The sequence below is a fragment of the Thalassophryne amazonica genome, chromosome 10 (genome assembly GCF_902500255.1).
Source record: "Thalassophryne amazonica chromosome 10, fThaAma1.1, whole genome shotgun sequence".
NCBI lineage: Eukaryota > Metazoa > Chordata > Actinopteri > Batrachoidiformes > Batrachoididae > Thalassophryne > Thalassophryne amazonica.
In genome coordinates, this window is record NC_047112.1 from 20,666,166 (window position 1) to 20,687,083 (window position 20,918).

The window sequence follows — 20,918 nt, forward strand, 5'->3', positions numbered from 1 at the left end:
TAAAGCCTACAAGGTGTTTTAGTAGTCGGTCCGTTGCCTACTTGCCCCCAGGTGTGGACTGAGACTGGGGCTACCCCTACCGCTAACCCGGGCTGAGTTCTTCACCAGGGCCGAGTTCTCTGGTTACCGTTATGACCGTCTCTGCAGACCAAATCTCCACATCCACAGTCAACACTGCAGACATTTATATTTGATCTAGTCATGAAAAAAATGAGTTATGAACTCGGGAAAAAAAATAATGCTCAGTGATAACATGTTGTCTGTCTGGGTGGTTGCCATCCAGGACCCAAGGCGGTTCCGTGGCGTCGTGGATGCAGCGAAGCAAACCACCAGCACATGCTCCTAGATTTACCTTCTGTGAGACACTTGATTCCAATTTTGATCTGCAGCATGTAGCAAAATTTATAATATATAATAAGAACTGTAATTCTCAAAAATGTAGAATAAAAAATCCAGTTATCGAACTATTGCTTATGTACCTACTTATTTAACTCTAAGCATCTTAAATTATAATTTGCTTGATTAAAACAAAAAAGTTTGTTTACACCCTGAAATCAATTCAGATGTTGAAGAGCAGGCCATGGGCCTCATGTACAAAGACTTGCAATGACTTCCTACTAAAAGTTGGCGTACGCCAAAACCCTGAATCAGGCGGAAGCACAAATATATTCAAATGTATCAAAGTGTGCGTAGGCATGAATCCACGCACGTTTGGCTTCTACGTCTCACTGAACGTGGAATTTAGCACACGTGCACACGCACCAAACTCCTCCCATATCTGAATATGCAAATGCATTCAAGATACACACACACACACACACACACACACACACACATATATATATATATATATATATATATGTAAAATGTTTGAGTCATGTTGCGTTGTGTATCTTCAAGGGGAAAACGAAAAGACAAACCATGAATCTGCATTTGGTCACAGCGCAGTTTAGCGAGCTTTAACTGATTCCATTTATGTCCAAATGTAATAATGTCTTGGTTCAAAAGAAAACACGGCGTTTAAAAGTATATAATAAAAAAATAAATAAATCATAGGCGGAACTTTTTTTTTTATCGTGTGCTGTGTGTCTATGGTTTCTGGCGGCGGATTTAGTTGGTGGGACTGTACCACAGTGACTTCCTGCTTCCCCACGTGAATGGCTCCGGCAGCGCGTCGTTATAGCTGTTCTGGTCATTTTTAAAACATTTTTTTCCCCGCATATTTCCGTTTTGTGACTGTGGAAAACAGAATCATGGAGCCACTAAATGAAGAATCACAGCTCGACTTGGAGTCAGAGGAGGACGACGTTGAGTTATCAGACAATGAGGTGGGTTAGCACGCTAACTTCAAGATCGTAGATTAGTGTAGCGCCCCCTAGGTACACTCAGAGAAAAGTACTGTGAAATAATTTGCAAACATTCTAACTCAAGATTTCTGCTTTGACGAGTTAATGGTTTCGTCCATAAGATGTTAAACGAATCTAAGTCTTTAGAACCAGAGCAGTTTTAACTAAATCGAGTACATATGTTACCTGTTTGTAACGAGCTGTTTATAAGCCAGTTTAAAATGAACTACGCCTATACATTAATAACTTGTGATGAACTGATCTTCAAATTAGTTTGTTTTATTGGTTGGCCTGTTTTGGCATCAAACAACATAAAAAATATCCCCAACTTTTTGAACTGTGAACCAGAAAATAGTTTTTCTTTATTAAACAATATTTTATTCTCTGTTTGTCTTTATTTGTTTTTGGTAGTATATACATTTGGAGTAGAAGTTGCTGAATCACCTCTGTTGTTTTTAGCTTCAAGCAGCTTTTGCAAAAGGGTTGCTGAAACCAGGGATGAATGTTGTGTTGGATAAACCCAAAACCTTTGTCAATAACAGGGTGAGTAACTTTGTGACTGAAGCGTCTCTGTCTCTGTCATTCCTCCTATCACATATAGTCACCTAGGAACCAGTGTAGGGGGCGCACTATTATTATTTTATTTAGTTTAGATTTATAGTTTGCTGTGCTGCCACCTGGTTGCGTTGTAATCCTGCAACATAACAGCATCCCACTGATTTTACTTCTGAAGTAGAAGAACGACCACGTACAATATCATCCTGCTGTCTGGCGCTGCTTAGTGCCTCGCATGCATTTGTGTGCTTTTATATTTCCAAGTTCCACAAGTTTGACATGACTGTCAGTAAACATCAGATCGGCATCATCACGTTTTTGCTGTCCAGTGCTGCTCTTGACTTTACACAACTTTGATACGCCCAAATTGCACAAGTTTGAAATGACAATCATTAAACATTTGATTGCCATCATCACATTTGTTCAACCACAGCCATCCTTTTGATATCTCAAACAGCCGGCCGCTGTAGTCACCTGCCGCCGCTTCCTCTTCAGGCCTTCAAGGTTGCACGCTTCCAAAATCTGATAAACTGGTGTAGCGTTCTTGTATGGAGAAATGAAACAAAGCTGCCAGGTGCTACAAACTGAAACTTCACTTTGGGGAAGTCACCAGAAGTCCAACTGTCTGCCAAAAAAAACACACAACGGATGTTGACGATGCAATGTGTTCTGGGTTGACTTTGCCTTTATTGCTATACGAAGAATTGACCTCCAACTTCTGATGAGTGTTTTATTACAAAAATGAAGGGCTATTACAATTTTTGAAATGGAGTGCACTGTTAAGTGTGGTTGTTCTTTGACCATCAATGACCTGTTGGTGACACATGCAGGTGGGTCTCAAACAGTGCCTCACTGAGTTCCGTAAAGACCTACCATGGGTGGAGAGACTAGACCTGACCAATCGGCCTGTTGAGGATGTTCTTTCAAAGGCTGAAGGGAAAGCATCAGATGTGACAAATAGAGATGTCAATGCAGACGACGACTTCCAGAGGGAGATGTTTTTGTAAGTAAACATGATCTGACACACACATTAAAGCTGTAATTTTAAATTAGAACTTTTTAAAAATTTTGGGGGGGGCTTATTTATAGCTACCGCCAAGCTCAGGCTGCAGTACTGGAGGCGCTGCCCCTCCTGAATCACCTTGATATCCCTACAAAGAGGCCTGAGGACTACTTTGCAGAGATGACCAAGTCAGACCAGCACATGCAGAAGGTCAGCTGTTCCTCTGTGTAGATGTAGACATCTGACAATGTCACACAAGTACGTGACGACATTCTGTCCAAAAAATAGACCTGTGAGGGTCATTGTTTGCATCATTTTCAAGATGACACAAAACATCCTACTTTGCAAGACCCTCCTCTCCCTTACAAGGCGCACACATGTTCTTAAAATTTTGTCATGTGTATGTTTTCTTCTTTTCTTTTTTCTGTTCAGATCAGGAAAAAGTTGATTGCTAAGCAGGCCATCCTGGAGAGGTCGGAGAAGGCCAAGAAATTGCGTGAGCAGAGGAAGTTTGGCAAAAAGGTGTGTAGCTGCTTTGCATCTCGCTTTGTTGCTTCAGATGAATGATTTATGGTTGTACTGGTACATTTGGCTGCATGAGCACATAAATTAGGGGTGCCCAAAATCTTGCAATGCACAGTTTGGCATTACATTAACATTTAAAATTTTAACTTTTTCATCACTTTCCAGAATTTCTTAGCATATTATGTAAATGCTTGTGAAATGGAAAAACGTCTTTGTTTTGCTCGTGGTCGTCACAGCGGATCTGCATGTTGATTTGGTATATTTTATGGCGGATGCTCTTACTGACGCAACTCCAGGTGTAAAAGGAGAATGGGGTGCCAGTGGCCTTTATCTGAGACCTTGATGGGAGACATGCAGGCTAACGTCCCCGCTTACATATAAAGAGTAATAAAGGTGCCATTTTATTATGGCAATAATTAGCATTGAAAAGCATGCAGGTGTGGGAGGGCTGCCATAGTCACGGTATACCACAGTTTGAAACTACCACGGTTCTGAATTTGGCAAGATTTCCTCTTTGACAAACCTCACGTGATTCCACAGGGTTCAGTCAGTGAACTTTGCCTCAATTAAAAACAAAATGTCACTCTGGAGTCTTGTTTCTGGAAAATGTGTAAAAACAACAGAACAGAATCTTCTCATTTTTTTTAAAGTTTTGTTTCTTCCAAAAGTCTGTTAGTTTGAACTTTTGGTTCTGTAGCGTGCAGTCATGACCTTGCTTGAGTTCACAGGGTGGATTAGCACTGCATCTTTTTTTTGTTGTTGTGCAGTAACCAAACAATATAATGTGGTACCACTTGTTACATTGTTGTCTTTTTTTTCTCATGTTCCTATGACAACATGTGTATACTGTTTACATGCATACAAATTATTTCAAGTTGTCATTTACAGAGAGGTTGAGCAGGCAGAGTGTCTAGTATTTTAAGCGGTATTCTATTGTCAATTTTTTTTTCTCTTGTCAGGAGTTAATATTAGTTGTGACTGTTTTCCAGGTGCAAATGGAAGTGATTCAGAAGAGACAGAAGGAGAAGAAGGCGATGATGTCTGCTGTCAAGAAATACCAGAAAGGTGGGTTCTTGGAGAGAACTAATGTAAATGACTTCGATTGCACACGTTAGGTGAATAATGTGTTGTTGAGGAGAAAAATAAAATACACCAGGAAGTTTGAGGATCTACAGATTAAACTTCATTCTGAAGGTGATCTCATGGCGGTATCTTCTCGCCAATAGAATCTACCCAGTGCGCTCTGATATTCAGATCCACACGCACACAGCTGCGCTGTCTTTTCCTTCTGTTAAGTAAAAATGAACAGCCACACTGGATCTTGCTGTGTCACGAACCGTCCTCTCTCCCATCATGCTGAATTCACACCCGCACTGGAGTTTTGGCCAATCAGAAGCCCAGCCATACTCACCGGATAGCCACAGGATATGAACGCATGACTATTGTAGAAATAACAAACAAGTACAGGACAAAACTGTAAACAAACATGCAACCACCATAAAAGTTCTCTGTCTGATATCTGCTCAAAGTTTTTAGTACGCACAAAACTTTTTAACGGACTCGCTGGACATCACCTGAGAAGCAGCACGTTTAATGAATGAGAAAAAGATTTCTACAGAACAAAAACTGACACAGACGGATATCAAAATTTTGTAAACATTACTCATATGTTTCCTCACGCCGTCATATTGTGACTGACATTTTAGGCTTGTGTGTGTTTGTCTGTCAACACCATATATAACAGGGTGAACATAGCATGTTCTTTCAGGGAGGTGCTACCTGCTTCATGAGCCAGAGGGGAAAAACACAGAAAGCCCAAGCTGATTCTACCCTATAAAAATTACTTCTCAAAAAAAATACTCACAGAAGATAGAGTGCTAGGGATGGCTGTTATCAGGCTGTCCCGCGACATGTAGTAAAGCAACCTAAAACAGCCAAACGTTTAGGTCTGTTTGCCGTTGGGATGCGTACACTCGGTATCGATCCTTGCTTTGTCTTCGGGATCGTAATGAACCCTGCTCTGCACCAGCCCTCACTGAGAAGGTAGTTTGAAGTTTAATGCTTCAGAAACACAAAGCATTTTTAGGAGTTGTGGACACATTTACATAAAAATGAAATGAATCCATTTGCTCTTCAAGTCCTCGAGGTTGAAGACCACATGGATAATGTGTCCGTAGCCTGTCTTGTCAACAGGCAAGGGATATGTTATTGTCAGGAAACTGTGGTTGTGTATCTGTCTATATTGTTTCTCAATTTATTGTGAACTTTTATCTTTCTGATCCCCATGTGTAGGAATGACAGATAAATTGGATTTCTTGGAAGGAGACAAAAAAACGGCTGCCAGCTCTTCTCAGGCCTCCAAGAAATCAGCAGCAAACAAGAAGGGGTGAAGTTCTGTCCTAAATGTCACAACTTCTTTTTCACATTACATTCTTTTGTCACAAACGTGAATTTGATTTGCAACTTGACAGGCCCAGCGCCAAGAGGAAATACAAGAATCAGAAGTTTGGTTTTGGTGGCAAGAAGAGTGGGAGGAAGTGGAACACCAAGGAGAGCTACGACGACGTCTCCAGCTTCCGTTCCAAGGTAGCTCATGGGAAAGCTGCCAAAGGAGGGAAGAAGGGCAAAGGAAGGAAGCAAAACGTGAGTTGCACACATGCAGCAGATTAATTTCATAAAGGTTGTACTTTCAGGGAGCTCATCTCGTTTTACTGTGGGTTTCAGAAACGCCCGGGGAAGTCTGTACGGAACAAGATGAGAGCTCGTTCCTAGAAGCTGGAGCTGATGGAGGCGCTGTGGAGCGGCTGGAGTTGGACTTTACTTTCAGGCAGGATTTGATGGACCTGCTTCTCAGCCAGGAGACATGGACTCCACGTCGTCTCCACTTTGTGTTTATTCTGCCGTAAACGGCACTTGGATTGATGAGACTGACGATGTGTACCGGAGTTTTGCTCAGGAAGGAAAACGTGTAAAGACCACACACAGGAGACAAACTGGATTACAGAATTCTCTTCGCCCATGGAGTTTGCTGCAGGGGAGGTTAAAAATGAATGTTGACTTGGGGTTGGGTCAGATTTTTACCTCTGGTTTGAAAAAAAAAAAAAAATCTGGATTGCTTCAGCTTAAAATCTTCATAAAACATAGGCTATTAGGCTTTTTCTAAAGCTTAGATAAATGAGAGATGTTAAAACATCAAATCTTGGCTCAAATCTCCTGTAATTCCATCTGGTATACTGCAGCAAAAATTTCACATCTGGTTTTGAAGAAACAGATTGTGTCCCACTCCACCAATGAAGCTGCGGAACTGGTCATCAGGGCTGTGCAAGTTTTAGAATCGTAATTCTGCATCCTGTTGGCTACCTTATTTCCAAAGTCAACTCCAGTTCAAGAATTGATTTGAACTTCAAGAGTCGTTCTTGGTTTGATTCTAATCAGTTCTTGCTGGTCACACAACAGACAAAAGCTGCACTGCACCCTGCTTTACCAATCACACACACATGAGTATATTCTGTAAATTTGTCAGTGTGCCACTAATGGTCGCACGCAGTATGTCTTTAAAAAAATTCACAATGTGAAACATTTTTAGTTGTTAATTTGCATTTATTTCTGAACATATTTTAAATTCTCTGCTTAAAATTCAGGAGTGGTAATAATTCAGATCAGGACTATAGTTTGAAGCCACCTTCAGTGTTCTTTGGTGCGGCATTTTCTTTAGCAGTGTTTTCCCCATTATGTATTGATTCTCTCCCATGTGACATGGCATTTTATAATATTGAGCAGCTGTCAGCGTTGCTCTTTCGCATTCGTTAATATATGTGCAAGTGTGCATTCTGTAGAGCTCTGCAAATGTTTCCTCTGCAAGGTTTTTCTTAATTTGGGAGATGAAACTTCAACAGGATACTGACTTTTTGCAGCCATACTGGTGGGGGTGGCGGTGAAAGTTCTGTCCTTAACAGATGCGAACTGTCTGTGCTGTTTCAGAAGTCCAGGTTCTTGTGGAACACATGACCTTTGAGGAATTTTGACTAGCTCGAGTCACAGGAAGCTTCACTCACTGGGAATGTCCCACTCATGGGCGTATAAAAGTATTAATACATGCTCAGTCAAACATACACAAAACAACAAAAAAGTGAATAAATAGATGTTACCTGGGATATGTTTTGCAATAACATTTTATTCCCCTCATTTCTTCCCAATGGCAGTAAGCTAAAATTGTCTTTCAGTGTAAATAGATTAAAAAAATCCTCAGGTTGTAATTTGATTTTGTATTTGCTGAAAATACTGAAAAAAAAAAAAACTAGAGGAAAATGGCTGTCACTGAAAATTTTTTTTTTTCTTTCATTACACTGGTGTAACAGATCAATTGTTTTGTTTTGTTATGTCTGAGCTCTGTCTGTGGAATTTGAATCTCCTGTCCTCGAGGTTCATCTGGATCTGTGGAGAAAAGGGACATAATTAGCATTTATTAAACTATTACATCAGACATGATTACTTTTGAATAAAACAGTTTTGTCATAATAATGGGAATATTTTGCATCTTGTATCTCAGGATTAGTTCTGTTGAAAATGGGCTTCTAAACAGAATGGGCACGTTTATATTTAACATTTAAAACTCTGTTATTGCAGAAAATGTTTTTTGTGTCACACACGGCACTGCTGCTGTGCTCCAGTCCGCTGTTGTACTCTGATGTATTATTGTTACCAAAACTGCATCAAGCCATGTAAATGAGACAAGACGTGCTTTCTCGAACAATCTGTGGTAGCCTAAACATTTATATGCACCATCCAAAAATCAATCTAAAACCATGCATGCATGCATGCCTGCAAAAAAAAAAAATTTCAGTGCTGAGTATAAACTGACACTTCCCATGTTCCACGTTGCTGAGTTTGAACTTGAAAGCGTACAACATAACACCTTTCTACATCAGCAAGGTGCCATCTAGCGTTCAACATGAAATTATTTCATTATGCGGAACACAGCAGAAAGGAAAATAGCTGTTTTTCCATCATCCTACTGTGGAATACTCAGACCGACCAATAGGAAGAAAAGAGGCTATAAATTCGGCTCTTATGAGTCCAAGACAAATTTCCCTGAGGGGACAATAAAGTGTATCGTCGTATTACCATTGCAACAATTGACTCATACAGTAGTGTTCAGAATAATAGTGCTATGTGACTAAAAAGAATCAGGTTTTGAGTATATTTCTTGTTACATGGGAAACAAGGTACCAGTAGATTCAATAGATTCTCACAAATCCAACAAGACCAAGCATTCATGATATGCACACTCTTAAGGCTATGAAATTGGGCTATTAGTAAAAAAAAAAGTAGAAAAGGGGGTGTTCACAATAATAACTGTGGAATTCAGTCAGTGAGTTCGTCAATTTTGTGGAACAAACAGGTGTGAATCAGGTGTCCCCTATTTAAGGATGAAGCCAGCACCTGTTGAACATGCTTTTCTCTTTGAAAGCCTGAGGAAAATGGGACGTTCAAGACATTGTTCAGAAGAACAGCGTAGTTTGATTAAAAGGTTGATTGGAGAGGGGAAAACTTATACACGGGTGCAAAAAATTATAAGCTGTTCATCTACAATGATCTCCAATGCTTTAAAATTGACAAAAAAAAAAAAAAAAACACGCGTGGAAGAAAATGGGAAAACAACCATCAAAATGGGTAGAAGAATAACCAGAATGGCAAAGGCTCACCCATTGATCAGCTCCAGGATGATCAAAGACAGTCTGGAGTTACCTGTAAATGCTGTGACAGAAGACGCCTGCGTGAAGCTAATTTATTTGCAAGAATCCCCCGCAAAGTCCCTCTGTTAAATAAAAGACATGTGCAGAAGAGGTTACAATTTGCCAAAGAACACATCAACTGGCCTAAAGAAAACGGAGGAATATTTTATGGACTGATGAGAGTAAAATTGTTCTTTTTGGGTCCAAGGGCCGCAGACAGTTTGTGAGATGACCCCCAAACTCTGAATTCAAGCCACAGTTCACAGTGAAGACAGTGAAGCATGGTGGTGCAAGCATCATGATATGGGCATGTTTCTCCTACTAAGGTGTTGGGCCTATATATCGCATACCAGGTATCACGGATCAGTTTGGATATGTCAAAATACTTAAAGAGGTCATGTTGCCTTATGCTGAAGAGGACATGCCCTTGAAATGAGTGTTTCAACAAGACAATGACCCCAAGCACACTAGTAAACGAGCAAAATCTTGGTTCCAAACCAACAAAATTAATGCCTCGCAGATGTGAAGAAATCATGAAAAACTGGTTATACAACTAAATACTAGTTTAGTGATTCACAGGATGGCTAAAAAAAGCAGTTTCAACATAATAGTTTTGAGTTTGTAGCGTCAACAGCAGATGCTACTATTATTGTGAACACCCCCTTTTCTACTTTTTTTTTTTTACTAATAGCCCAATTTCATAGCCTTAAGAGTGTGTATATCATGAATGCTTGGTCTTGTTGGATTTGTGAGAATGTACTGAATCTACTGGTACCTTGTTTCCCATGTAACAATAAGAAATATACTCAAAACCTGGATTAATCTTTTTAGTCACATAGCACTACTATTATTCTGAACACTACTGTATTCATGAGCTTGTTTCCAGAGTGAAAGGGTACCAGTTCAAGACTGCCTATTTTCCATGTGATGTGGAGTTGCATCAGGGAGGGCACCTGGTGTAAAATACCTGCCAAATCAACAGGCAGATCCATAGTGGATTTGCTGTGGTGATCCCAAATGGGGAGAAAAAGGGAAAAGTCAAAAGAACTTACTTTATTCACATTGTGTATGTCGCTAAGCTGTTTTTGTTCTGAGCTTGTCAAAGCTAGTTTCCTGGCACACAAGTACATACAGCCTCCAAAATCCACAGCAAAAGATCAATTTCTCTAACTCACTGGAGGCAAATTCTGGACCGTAAAAACAAGGAACCACTGCTGCACAGAATGAAGGCTTCTATATAAATGAATGGGTAAACGCCGCCAAAGTTATATACATTTACGCTGTTTGAGGTTTGAGGCATTGTTTAGTCAGTCTGATCGACTGAGAGTCAGTCAGACCAACCGCCCACTCCACCACGTGATTTCACTGATTAACATCATTTTGAGCAGATTGGAATCAGTTAATGAGTGAAATCGCCTGGTGGAGTGGGTGGATGCAATGAAACCCTGCACCCTCTCGGCCGTTTGTGGAATGAGTTGAAGAGCCCTGCTGTATTTACACCACAGGGACTAGATGAGTTAATTGTACTTTTGGATTATTTGGTGCATGAATGTTTATTAATGAGGATGAAGTGAAAGACCAAATGCATGCTATAGACACTTGATACTAATACAATAGGTACTCCACAGGATAAAGATGTGCTGATTATATTTAAGGCTTGTTTGGTGCATATACTGGTAGAAAGGATTAAGTTTATTTTTTTGTTTTTGCACTACCATTACTTCCAAACCCTAATACCTTACAATCACAAGGTGTTAATGTTACAGTGGCATTTGCAAACATGCTAATGGTTCTAACTGTCAACAAATTATTTCAAGAAACATAATTCAGGACTGCTTGAATACGATATTATACAAATAATGAGTGTTTATGAGTTCAATGGTACAAATATTAAATTCAGTGAAAGCTGGAACAAACCATTCAATGAGGCGAAGCTGAGTTGAATGGTTTGTTCCAGCTTTCACTGAATTAAATATTTGTTTCATTCAAAGAATGTAAAAACATTCATTATTTGTTTTATATAATGGCTAAAATAGATCCTTGTCATTTGATATTTTATTAATTTATAAACAACAGAAAAGGGACTTACATTTTGGTTTTCCACTGTAACGCGTAGTCCAGTGATGCTGTGCACTGATTTCAGACTTCCATTAAAAAAAAAAAGACTGTGTAATTCCTCAGTCCAGCCAAAAATCACATTGTTTCATGTGAACAGGTCTTCATGCATCCAGATGGCTTACAGTGGAGTGGATTTTGTGTGTGTGTGTGTATGCAGCGTCAGTTAGCTCAATCAAATCATTGTGTTGTTCTCCCCTGCGTGCGCGCACACACAAGCAACCGGCTTGGTCAACTGTGTACATCCTCAGTGCAGAGGAAAAAAAAAAATCACGTCAGAAATGAGTCCAGCTTTTCTTTCTTTCTTCCTACTAACAGCCTCCAGACAGCACAGTGGATTTGTTTTGTGTGTGCATGTCAATCAATCAATCAATCAAATTTTTTTTTATATAGCGCCAAATCACAACAAACAGTTGCCCCAAGGCGCTTTATATCGTAAGGCAAGGCCATACAATAATTATGTAAAACCCCAACGGTCAAAACGACCCCCTGTGAGCAAGCACTTGGCTACAGTGGGAAGGAAAAACTCCCTTTTAACAGGAAGAAACCTCCAGCAGAACCACGCTCAGGGAGGGGCAGTCTTCTGCTGGGACTGGTTGGGGCTGAGGGAGAGAACCAGGAAAAAGACATGCTGTGGAGGGGAGCAGAGATCGATCACTAATGATTAAATGCAGAGTGGTGCATACAGAGCAAAAAGAGAAAGAAACAGTGCATCATGGGAACCCCCCAGCAGTCTACGTCTATAGCAGCATAACTAAGGGATGGTTCAGGGTCACCTGATCCAGCCCTAACTATAAGCTTTAGCAAAAAGGAAAGTTTTAAGCCTAATCTTAAAAGTAGAGAGGGTGTCTGTCTCCCTGATCTGAATTGGGAGCTGGTTCCACAGGAGAGGAGCCCGAAAGCTGAAGGCTCTGCCTCCCATTCTACTCTTACAAACCCTAGGAACTACAAGTAAGCCTGCAGTCTGAGAGCGAAGCGCTCTATTGGGGTGATATGGTACTACGAGGTCCCTAAGATAAGATGGGACCTGATTATTCAAAACCTTATAAGTAAGAAGAAGAATTTTATATTCTAGAATTAACAGGAAGCCAATGAAGAGAGGCCAATATGGGTGAGATATGCTCTCTCCTTCTAGTCCCCGTCAGTACTCTAGCTGCAGCATTTTGAATTAACTGAAGGCTTTTTAGGGAACTTTTAGGACAACCTGATAATAATGAATTACAATAGTCCAGCCTAGAGGAAATAAATGCATGAATTAGTTTTTCAGCATCACTCTGAGACAAGACCTTTCTGATTTTAGAGATATTGTGTAAATGCAAAAAAGCAGTCCTACATATTTGTTTAATATGCGCTTTGAATGACATATCCTGATCAAAAATGACTCCAAGATTTCTCACAGTATTACTAGAGGTCAGGGTAATGCCATCCAGAGTAAGGATCTGGTTAGACACCATGTTTCTAAGATTTGTGGGGCCAAGTACAATAACTTCAGTTTTATCTGAGTTTAAAAGCAGGAAATTAGAGGACATCCATGTCTTTATGTCTGTAAGACAATCCTGCAGTTTAGCTAATTGGTGTGTGTCCTCTGGCTTCATGGATAGATAAAGCTGGGTATCATCTGCGTAACAATGAAAATTTAAGCAATACCGTCTAATAATACTACCTAAGGGAAGCATGTATAAAGTGAATAAAATTGGTCTTAGCACAGAACCTTGTGGAACTCCATAATTAACTTTAGTCTGTGAAGAAGATTCCCCATTTACATGAACAAATTGTAATCTATTAGACAAATATGATTCAAACCACCGCAGCGCAGTGCCTTTAATACCTATGGCATGCTCTAATCTCTGTAATAAAATTTTATGGTCAACAGTATCAAAAGCAGCACTGAGGTCTAACAGAACAAGCACAGAGATGAGTCCACTGTGCGTTCACAAGCATGTGTGGGCGTGTTCACGCGCATGTGTGTACGCGTCTGCAAGCACGTGTGCGCATGCACGCGTGTGCGTGCAGAGTGCAATGGTACCAAACATATGGAACCAAATTTGCACTCTAAATGGAACCAAGCTGCATTCTAAATGCAATGCAACACAAATGGGATGAATTAATCCATGTCATGTGACATACAAAGCAACAATCAAATGACAAGGATCCACTCCGTCGTGATAAAAAATAAAATAATACAATGTTGTGGCAGATGGTGTTTATGCTAATTAGGGTAAAACTACATTAAAAAAATCAGGAGTTCCAAACATTGAGGGAACATGACTCATTTCAGTGTCGTCTTCTCTTACCAGTGGTGCTGACACCCATCCAATCTCCTGACTCTCAGTCTGTGGATGTGTGTATTTCTCTTTGGGTTCCTTCTGAGCTTCGTGGAACTTATCGAGGTAATCGGCTGGAAAATGTTAGGAAGTGAGTAGAAATCTCTCAATATACAAATAATGAATGTTTATGAGTTCCAGCTTTCACCTCATGAAATAGTCGTTCCATTGAAAAAAATGTAAAAACATTCATTATTTGTTAATATAATGACTAAAATAGATCCTTGTCATTTGATATTTTATTAATTTATAAACAACAGAAAAGGGACTTAAAAGGGATTTTGGTGTTCCACTGGTGCTAAAGTCCAACATGAACTTGTGTCATCTGGTGATGCTGTGCACTGACTTTGTGCTTCCAAAAAAAAAAAAAAAAAAAAAAAAAGACTTCGTGTAGTTCCTCAGTCCAGCGAAAAATCATGTCAGCTTTTCAGCTTTACAAACTCCGCCATCTTTGTTTTAAAGCTAAGCGCTGTCCAGCTTGTGTACGCGTGCACTTCCTCCAAAAAAGACTGCGTACTTCCTCAGTGCAGCGAAAAAAATCACGTCAGAAATTTGTCCAGCTTTTCATTCTAACTTCCTCCTAACAGGTCTTCATTTCTCCCGACGGCCTACCGCAGAGGATTTGCCTAGTGAGTGTGTGCGCGTGAGCGAGCAGAATGCAATGGTACCAAAAGTATGGAACCAAATTTGCACACTAAATGGAACCAAACTGCACTCTAAATGCAATGCAACACAAATGGGACAAATAATCGATGTCACGTGACATACAAAGCACCAATCAAATGACAAGGATCCACTCAGCCGTTACATAAAATTACATAATCCACTCATGTTTGCATGTACTCTTCCTCCCTCTTCCTCTCACAAACGTGACAGACTTCCCTGTCACTTAGTTTGGGAGTGTTTCCCACATTTTATCTGTCTTCTGCCCAGAGCATGCTGACGGAGAATCCTATCAGCGGCCCGTTATTTTAACATTTATGAAGAGTCTTAATATGTTTGTGGACATGTTCATATCTGATGTGTTCTTGCATCAGTTGCTTTACCTGATGTCAAATTTGAAGCAGAATTAGTGCCACATATACAACAGACCCAGTTCCCGTGAAAAATATCTGATCTGACATGTTCACACTACTGTGTCACATGCAGGCAATAAAATCAGATCCAGGTCACATCAACTGAACATGTGAACATGGTATTTGTTGTTATGCATGCTTTACAGACATTTTAGTATATATGTGGTTTGACTTCCAAATATGTGCATGTGATTATTTGACAGGATGAATTACTTACAATTCTCCAACATCAATTCAGGCACTTTCTTCGACATCGGCTTATCTGGCAGAACATGCACTAAAAAGGTGCAACGTGGAGAAGTTTGTTACAATGTGGTCTCAAAGATATATACATATATATACATATATATATATATATATATATATATATATATATATATATATATGAAGTACACGAAACAAAGGCAGTGTGACCAGCTGCTATTCATTTTCAGAGTTGCTGTTTTACAGCATCAAGAGACAAGTGGATGTTATATTCTTCACTAGGTGGGGCCAAAACAGGCAAAGTCTGTTTTATGTAAATGCGACATGGCATCTGCCAATTAGAGTTGAGGCAGTGTGACGCCCTTATGCAGGTTGTTTGGTTGTCAATAGCACAGTGGGTGGCTTAGTGGTTAGCGCTATTGCCTCACAGCAAGAAGGTCATGGGATCAATTCCCACCTGGCTTTTCTCTGTGGAGTTTCCATGTTTTCCCCGTATTTGCGTGGGTTTCCTCCAGGTGCTGGGGTTTCCTCCCACATTTAAAGACATGCAGGTTAGGTGAATTGGAAACCTGATCATTGTCCAGGTCTCCCTTGCAAAAGAGATTTTGATCTCAATGGGACTAACCTGGTTAAATTAAAATTTAATTAAGCGGTTTATTATCAAGTCCATGTTTAAATTATAAACCATCAACCCCAATTACATTTCTTTGTGATGGAATTTGATAAAATGTAAGGAATTTACGTTTTTTATGTATATATATAGCTATCACTTTTTTTAATCCAAACTATCAGGATCAACCTTGGTGGGGTTGTGGAGCAGGTAGCTCAGTGGGGTAAGGAGTTGGGTGATCAGTACATAGACCTGAGTTTGATTCCTGGTCATGCCACATGTCTCAGCTGTAAACGGGTCCTGACCTCGGCTGGGGAAGTAACCTGTGATGGACTGATGTCCTGTCCAGAGGGAGTTGTGTTTTCGACTCTGATCCACTTCAGGCTACATTATCTGGGGATAACCACTGTTATCATATACCTATAAATGATACGCCAATATGATTGGATAAAACACTAAATAATAAATACCAATACACCCTTTTCGCGAACAGGTAATATTTTTCATACCACCCGAGTAATCAGCCAATCCGGACAGCGAAGCGGCGCCATGACGAAGAGGTGCGGTCAGAGGAACTGTAAAATACAAGTCAGTCACTATTAATAATTTCTTACGTGTCCAACCTCGTAGGTTGATCGTTAAAATTAAATTTTTTAGTTCTAAAAGCCATCATAATTATTTATAGGAATACATTCTATTTTTTTTTACCAATGAATATGGCTTTTTACACCCTTCAGAAAACCATACAACATTTATCATTTATAGGTATATGATAAAATCATTATCAAGTTGTTTTACCAATGAATATGGCTTTTTACACCCTTCAGAAAACCATACACCATAAACCATAAACCATTCAGAAAACCATTCGGCCTCAGGGAGTATGGTTTTCTTCAGGGTGTATAAAGCCATATTCATTGGTGAACAACTTGATAACTGATAATACCCACTGGCCTCACGGGGCTTCTTTATGTGGGGGTGATGTGTAGAGAAGGTGCTGCAGTTAGAGGTGGGCGGATCGTTCCTAATATCGATACCAACGCTGGTATTGATACTGAACGATCCTCGTGTAAAAAGATCGATACTCAAGCTTTTTTTCTCTCCCGCATGCACTGACTGCTGTGCACGCAGATTCATCAAAGTCTACTCTCTGTCTGTAAGAGCAGAGCTGCGCTGTGTCACACAACACGAAGCAGCGCACCCTTGTATTGTGGTTTGTCAGCCCTCTACCTTAGGAGATTTTGTTTTAAGTTGTGTTGAGTGATATTTTTTTAAACAAAAATGTTAATTGTGATGATAACGTATTTTGTTGTCACGTACAATGTTTGGTGAAATTCTATCCTAGGTCTTTTGGATCCTTTGGCTCTATGAAACTTAAATATGAAAACGTATCGTATCAGTATATCGGCGATACTGGACCTGTATTTACTTGGTATCCGATCAATACCAAAATTCCTGGCATCGCCCACCTCTAGCTGCAGTATTTGGGGTTCAGTGCTCAAGGGCACTTTAGCACTCAGGTCCACACGATTGCTCAGCTTCATAGCAATAAATGCATTTCCCACATTTGGGAAATAAGAGAAGCTGCGAGCAAGTTTGGCATCTTTTTCATAACCACACACTAATCAAAAGAACTTTAACAGGATCTGATTTGGTTTAATTCTGACACAGCGGCATGTTAATGTCAGAAAAATGAATATATATATATTCATATATATTCATTCATATATACAACCCCTGGCAAAAATTATGGAATCACTTAATCATTTAATTTTGTAGAAAAAAAGCAGATCACAGACATGACACAAAACTAAAGTCATTTCAAATGGCAACTTTCTGGCTTTAAGAAACACTATAAGAAATCAGGAAAAAAAAATTGTGGCAGTCAGTAACGGTTACTTTTTAGACCAAGCAGAGGGAAAAAAATATGGAATCACTCAATTCTGAGGAAAAAAATTATGGAATCATGAAAAACAAAAGAACGCTCCAACACATCACTAGTATTTTGTTGCACCACCTCTGGCTTTTATAACAGCTTGCAGTCTCTGAGGCATGGACTTAATGAGTGACAAACAGTACTCAGTATTCATGTCAGTCCACTTGGTGCAACAGCTCTCTGTTCACTCCTTTTTAGATGCAGACTAACGAGCAGATCTGATTTGATGCAGGTGTTAGTTTTGGGGATGAAAATTTACAGGGTGATTCCATAATTTATTCCTCAGAATTGAGTGATTCCATATTTTTTTCCCTCTGCTTGGTCTAAAAAAGTAACCGTTACTGACTGCCACAATTTTTTTTCTTGATTTCTTATAGTGTTTCTTAAAGCCAGAAAGTTGCCATTTGAAATGACTTTAGTTTTGTGTCATGTCTGTGATCTGCTTTTTTTCTACAAAATTAAACAACTGAATGAACATCATCCGAGGCCAGTGATTCCATGTGTGATATATATATATAGAGAGAGAGAGAGAGAGAGAGAGAGAGAGAGAGAGAGAGAGAGAGAGAGAGAGAGAGAGAGAATATTGTAAAAACACTTGTCCGAAAAACAAAAACGTTGTCTTCTACATTATAGCCTTTGCTTATTTTTCGTGCGGTGTTACGTTAATATAATTGAGTGATTTAATCGTGCTTACATTTTCGGTGCGGACTGATGTTGAACTCCGTGTGCAGTTTCTGGAACCTTCTCTCCTTTCGCACCCTTTCTTCGTGAATCTTGTTCTGATGGACGATATCGTCTTTTTCTGCCATGTTCATATATATCATCGGCACGTGAATAGTAATAAACTGAATGTGAGCTCAGTCGCAAATTAGACGAAAACCTCACAACAAAGAAATACAGGTTGCGTTACCAAGCAACGGTAAACTCTTCATGCTGCTGCAGTGACGACATTCCTCCACGCGATGTCGCCAGATCTCCACAGATAGTTGCATCGCATCACGTTGAACACAGACTGCAGGAGTTGAACCGTTGTTTGTACGGTTATTTGTTCAATAACCGTAAAGCAAAACGAATCAGACTTATTTGCAAAAAATATTCAGTTTATCTCAAAGTGGAAATAAATGTTTAAATTTGAGCAAAAATAAAAATAGGAAAACACACGTGTGGATTACATAATTACACTTGTACACGTGTGTGTATCTAGCTATCTGTCTGCCTATATATAATATAGACACATACATAGATGGATAGGTGAAAGGTTGTTGCAATATTAGTTCACATTTTTAAAACTATTTTTCATTATTTATTTGTTTGTTTGCTTTGATTTAAAGGTCATCATTTTGGACCTTTTATTATACAGAAGCTTGCAGTGCAGTGTGATGGTCAGCTCGCACCTTCTTGGTCCAGACCCTGTGCCCTTTCTTCATGCCATGTGGAGTTACAGCAGGAAGGGCATCCCATTTAAAAGTTGTGCCGATTGAAGATGCAGATCCATATTGGATTTTCTGACCCTAAACAAAAAGAAAGAAGCTAAAAGCAATTTTTTTAATTAAAAAAAAAGTGGTTTTGCCTTTTGGTTAAAAAAAAAGAGTTTTGCATCATGTTTTTGCACATGTCCGACTAAAGTCTATTTTATTTCATAGGCCGTACATTCAAACCTTGATCACAAATTCATTCAGTGGAACTGGAAGTACAAATTCTGTATTCCAGCTTGACAGGTTCTGCCTGGGTCTCTGATTTCTGGAAACCTTGTGTTACTGTTTTATTCAGCCGACTGTTGTTCCGTGCCATGCTGGACGTGTTTGGCTGGAGCCCACCCATCCTAACGTAGCGGAAGAAGAACGCCCACTGACTGTGTGCAGACTGTGTGACAGTGTAGCCAGACACGAACACGAGTGCAGTGTGTGAGTTTTGTTTTTGGTCGCGTATGTTCTCTTCAGGCAACAGATGACGGTTCCAACACTTCTGTCAGTTCACTCGGCAGGAATTAATTTAGCACACAAACTCACACTCTCTGACTACCAGTCTTAAAGCAATCAAACCCGGCTTCATGGGCCATTTGTCTCTAGTTTAACAAAGCTCTCATGGAGCTTACATGGGAAACATTCAGTCGGATTTTGTGCAAAAGGCAATAAATAAATGATAATACACAACGATGGGTGTGATGTATGTTTGTCATGTCAGTCAGCCGCCCTACATGTTTGTGCAGTAGTTGTTACAGAAGTATAAATAGTGACCTCCACCAATGAAGTTGCAGAAGGTTATGTTTTCACCCATTTGTTTGTTTGTTTGTGAACAGCCTGGAGCCCACAATTTTTCATATATCCTTATGAAATTTTTACTGAAGATTCATACCCTGATAGGCAAAATCTGATTAAATTTTCAAGTATATAGGTCAAAGGTCAAAGTAAGGAAATCTTGGAAAATTGAAAAAAATCCCTATCATTTAACATTGAATCAATTTTCAAAAATTTATAACTGTCAAAAAAATATCAAATTTCTTTCATATTTGATAGCGTTATGTAGGGTGGTATCCTTTACCGACTGACAAAGTTTTATTCAGATCTGATCCAAATTTTGGATTTTGTGGCCATTGAAATCCCATTTAATGAATATTTGATGCAGGTCTTTTTTTTTCTTCAGCAACCACTTTCTGCATTTTTTAAAGTGTTGTCTTTTTAATTTGGAAGTGTTGTGCTTCTCGTGGCCACCGTACCTATACAGCATGAGGCTTCTGGCCTTCACCTCCTGCACGCACGTGCATTAAACCTGTGATCGATTGTCAAAACATGTATGTATACACACACACACACACATATATATATATATATATATATATATATATATATACATATATATATACATATATATACATATATATATATATATATATATATATATATATACATATATATATACATATATATATATATATATATATATATACATATATATACATATATATATATATATATATACACTCAACAAAAATATAAATGCAACACTTTTGGTTTTGCTCCCATTTTGTATGAGATGAACTCAAAGATCTAAAACTTTTTCCACATACACAATATCACCATTTCCCTCAAATATTGTTCACAAACCAGTCTAAATCTGTGATAGTGAGCACTTCTCCTTTGCTGAGATAATCCATCCCACCTCACAGGTGTGCCATATCAAGATGCTGATTAGACACCATGATTAGTGCACAGGTGTGCCTTAGACTGTCCACAATAAAAGGCCACTCTGAAAGGTGCAGTTTTGTTTTATTGGGGGGGATAACAGTCAGTATCTGGTGTGACCACCATTTGCCTCATGCAGTGCAACACATCTCCTTCGCATAGAGTTGATCAGGTTGTCAATTGTGGCCTGTGGAATGTTGGTCCACTCCTCTTCAATGGCTGTGCGAAGTTGCTGGATATTGGCAGGAACTGGTACACGCTGTCGTATACGTCGGTCCAGAGCATCCCAAACATGCTCAATGGGTGA

General features: G+C 39.4%; 2 protein-coding genes across 2 annotated transcripts; one reads left to right on the forward strand and one right to left on the reverse strand.

Annotated features, from left to right (window-relative positions):
* Nucleotides 1-1,253: 1,253 nt before the first annotated feature.
* ebna1bp2 (EBNA1 binding protein 2) lies at nt 1,254-6,754 on the forward strand. The gene is made up of 9 exons (XM_034179530.1): nt 1,254-1,328; nt 1,806-1,889; nt 2,732-2,904; nt 2,991-3,114; nt 3,337-3,426; nt 4,419-4,494; nt 5,722-5,815; nt 5,901-6,072; nt 6,154-6,754. The coding sequence occupies exons 1-9, from the start codon at nt 1,254-1,256 to the stop codon at nt 6,199-6,201; spliced, it is 936 nt and encodes a 311-aa protein (XP_034035421.1). The 3' UTR covers nt 6,202-6,754.
* A 650-nt stretch (nt 6,755-7,404) lies between these two features.
* fam183a (family with sequence similarity 183 member A) lies at nt 7,405-18,299 on the reverse strand. Its single transcript, XM_034179531.1, has 4 exons — nt 18,124-18,299; nt 14,897-14,956; nt 13,574-13,677; nt 7,405-7,863 (listed from the first exon to the last, which is right to left on the reverse strand). Exons 1-4 carry the CDS (start codon nt 18,251-18,253, stop codon nt 7,789-7,791), a joined length of 369 nt encoding a protein of 122 aa, XP_034035422.1. The 5' UTR covers nt 18,254-18,299; the 3' UTR covers nt 7,405-7,788.
* Between the last annotated feature and the right edge of the window lie 2,619 nt (nt 18,300-20,918).

What these genes read in the sequence shown, in the direction of transcription:
- ebna1bp2 (XM_034179530.1), top strand. Translation starts at nt 1,254, where the DNA reads ATGGAGCCACTAAATGAAGAATCACAGCTCGACTTGGAGTCAGAGGAG. An exon ending in TGTCAAGAAATACCAGAAAG is followed by an intron (nt 4,495 to 5,721) that starts GTGGGTTCTTGG and finishes CCCCATGTGTAG; the next exon opens with GAATGACAGATAAATTGGAT. An exon ending in TCAGCAGCAAACAAGAAGGG is followed by an intron (nt 5,816 to 5,900) that starts GTGAAGTTCTGT and finishes GCAACTTGACAG; the next exon opens with GCCCAGCGCCAAGAGGAAAT.
- fam183a (XM_034179531.1), bottom strand. Translation starts at nt 18,253, where the DNA reads ATGATATATATGAACATGGCAGAAAAAGACGATATCGTCCATCAGAAC. An exon ending in TGAATTGATGTTGGAGAATT is followed by an intron (nt 13,678 to 14,896) that starts GTAAGTAATTCA and finishes AACATTTTCCAG; the next exon opens with CCGATTACCTCGATAAGTTC. An exon ending in GATGGGTGTCAGCACCACTG is followed by an intron (nt 7,864 to 13,573) that starts GTAAGAGAAGAC and finishes TTTTCTCCACAG; the next exon opens with ATCCAGATGAACCTCGAGGA.